Source organism: Echinops telfairi, unplaced genomic scaffold, assembly GCF_000313985.2.
Source record: "Echinops telfairi isolate 266 unplaced genomic scaffold, ASM31398v2 ScPeMD7_7458;HRSCAF=8496, whole genome shotgun sequence".
Lineage (NCBI taxonomy): Eukaryota > Metazoa > Chordata > Mammalia > Afrosoricida > Tenrecidae > Echinops > Echinops telfairi.
The window spans coordinates 3,327,302-3,329,361 of NW_022111358.1; the positions used below are offsets into that span (position 1 = coordinate 3,327,302).

The 2,060-nt window shown below is 39.7% G+C and overlaps 1 protein-coding gene across 1 annotated transcript in view; it reads right to left on the reverse strand.

Moving 5' to 3' along the window:
- CPD (carboxypeptidase D) overlaps window positions 1-2,060 on the reverse strand; it is a gene marked incomplete at its 5' end in the record, with an annotated part of 67,683 nt that overhangs the window by 59,585 nt on the left and 6,038 nt on the right. Inside the window, one exon of the mRNA XM_004706892.3 lies at window positions 1,133-1,380. Coding sequence (XP_004706949.2) covers window positions 1,133-1,380 — 248 coding nt within the window. The remainder of the gene's footprint in view (window positions 1-1,132; window positions 1,381-2,060) is intronic.

The window sequence follows — 2,060 nt, forward strand, 5'->3', positions numbered from 1 at the left end:
TGCTTGACACAATGGATGCATATATGGATTATGATAAGAGTTGTACGAGCCCCCAATAAAATGATTTAAATTTTTAAAAAGTCGAAGAAAGATGTAAACAAAGGTATGTCATCATGTGACTTCATAAGTGCCAATAAAAGGTAAGGAAGACTTGAGACCTAATGTCACCACGGGCAGAATCTGAGAAAGTGCTTATGCCGATGACATTTCCATGGGTTGACTTGTACCTTTGACTTTGACAAAATAGACAAAGCCTATGTATTAAAACAAAAAGGCAATTGATCAAAGGACACCTAAGGTCTAAAAAGAATAGCTATTTTCATAACATTTAAAGAGCAAAGGCAAACAATTCAAGCTTCCTTAAAGAACATTCTTTAAAATAACATTCCATGATCACCCCACAGATTAAAATACATAAGGAAGAAAATGTGCTTCATACAGCTATCCAACTAGAGCATTTGCAGCCTGGCCTAACGTGACGTGGTGAGATCGAGATGCTTCTCATGCTGGAAATCTCATGAATTTTTATCATGAAGAAAATAACAATGACCAGAACATGAGATGGTCCACGGGATTCTTCAAAGGATGCACTATAATTAAGAGAAGAGGGCGTTGATAGGATTGTTCTAGACTGGAAAACGACAGGCCCACAAGGGCAATGCTTGAACCTTGACTGGACCTTGGGACAAAGAAAAGGAGGTATAAAGAATATTTGGGGGACATTAAGGGAAATTTAAGTTATGGATGGCATAATACTGAATTATTGTTACTGAATGATTGTCGATTTCTCAGTTACAATAACGGTTTGTGCAAGAAATTGTCCTCATATTTAGGAAATGCATGCCGAGGTCATTACAAGTGTCATGGTACCTGAAAATTATTTTTAGATAAGTTGGCAAGACTGTGTGTGCGTTGGCGGGGTGGGGGTGGGGTTAGATAGTGACAAGTGGTGAATTTAAATACATATGGGTGCTAATGGTAGTCTCTGGACTTTGCTGTGGGTTTAAAAATTCCAAAATAAGAACTAAGACTTCTAAACACCAGAATTCCTCTTTACAACTCAGAGCACCTGGCAGAAAGCTAAATGAGCCACCGGGAAGAGCCCAGCCAGTCCTCGGCTTCACATACCTACCTTCCACATCATACCAGTGTGCTCCATTGGTGATCCCATCTTTGAAAGTCTCGTCTTCGTCGCCCGGACAGTGAGGCGCACCCGTTCGCATGATGGGGTGGTTGGAAGCATACGCTTTCGCCAGATATCTAAAGACTTCGTCGTCTGAGGTTTTGCTGTAGATCCCAGTGGCCGTATGTTCCGGCGAATCATCGAAAGGGTAGCTTGCCACCACGGAGCCTCCGTGGAGATTCCCAGAGAGCACAAACCTTTGAAAATAGACAAAATCATACATCAGTAAAAAAAAAAGTCACACTCTTTCATTAGCGACCTAATCCCTCTCTTGGGAGACCTAGAAGGCCATTGTACCAGCTGTTAGACGTAGACCATCAGCACCACCGACCGAAATCGAAACTCGTCAGGAAGAAAGAATTTCAGTTTGATAATGTGAGCCAAACAGTTTTTACTATTCAAGTTGCCCTTAAGTAACTTGGAAGAATTTTCTCATTGTTGACAAAGCAGCTGAATAAACCCTAGGAGGGGGCTTCAAAAAGTTCCTGGGAAAATTCCATTATCTTTTAATTCCATGTTTCCAAAATTTACATGAAGCCCCCTCATGTAAATTAATGTTTTAGGACACATCTTATTAGGCGAACAATCTAATATGAATTTGCCAACATTTAATCTACAAAAATGATATTTTCCTATCGATCAACCTAATATTTCATAATGCTTCAATTTTATAGAAGACATGGCTGATAAACATTCATCGAATACATGAGATAGGTTAGTACCTTTTACTGTAAGTGTACTTACAGTGCAAAGGAAAATTTAAATATAGGAAGCCAAATTTAAAGCAGGACGTATTTTGCCTCACAGTATCGTAAAAACACATTTTTAAAGGAGAAGCCACAGTGGAAAAGATTCAAGGAGGGGCAAGGGGGAACCT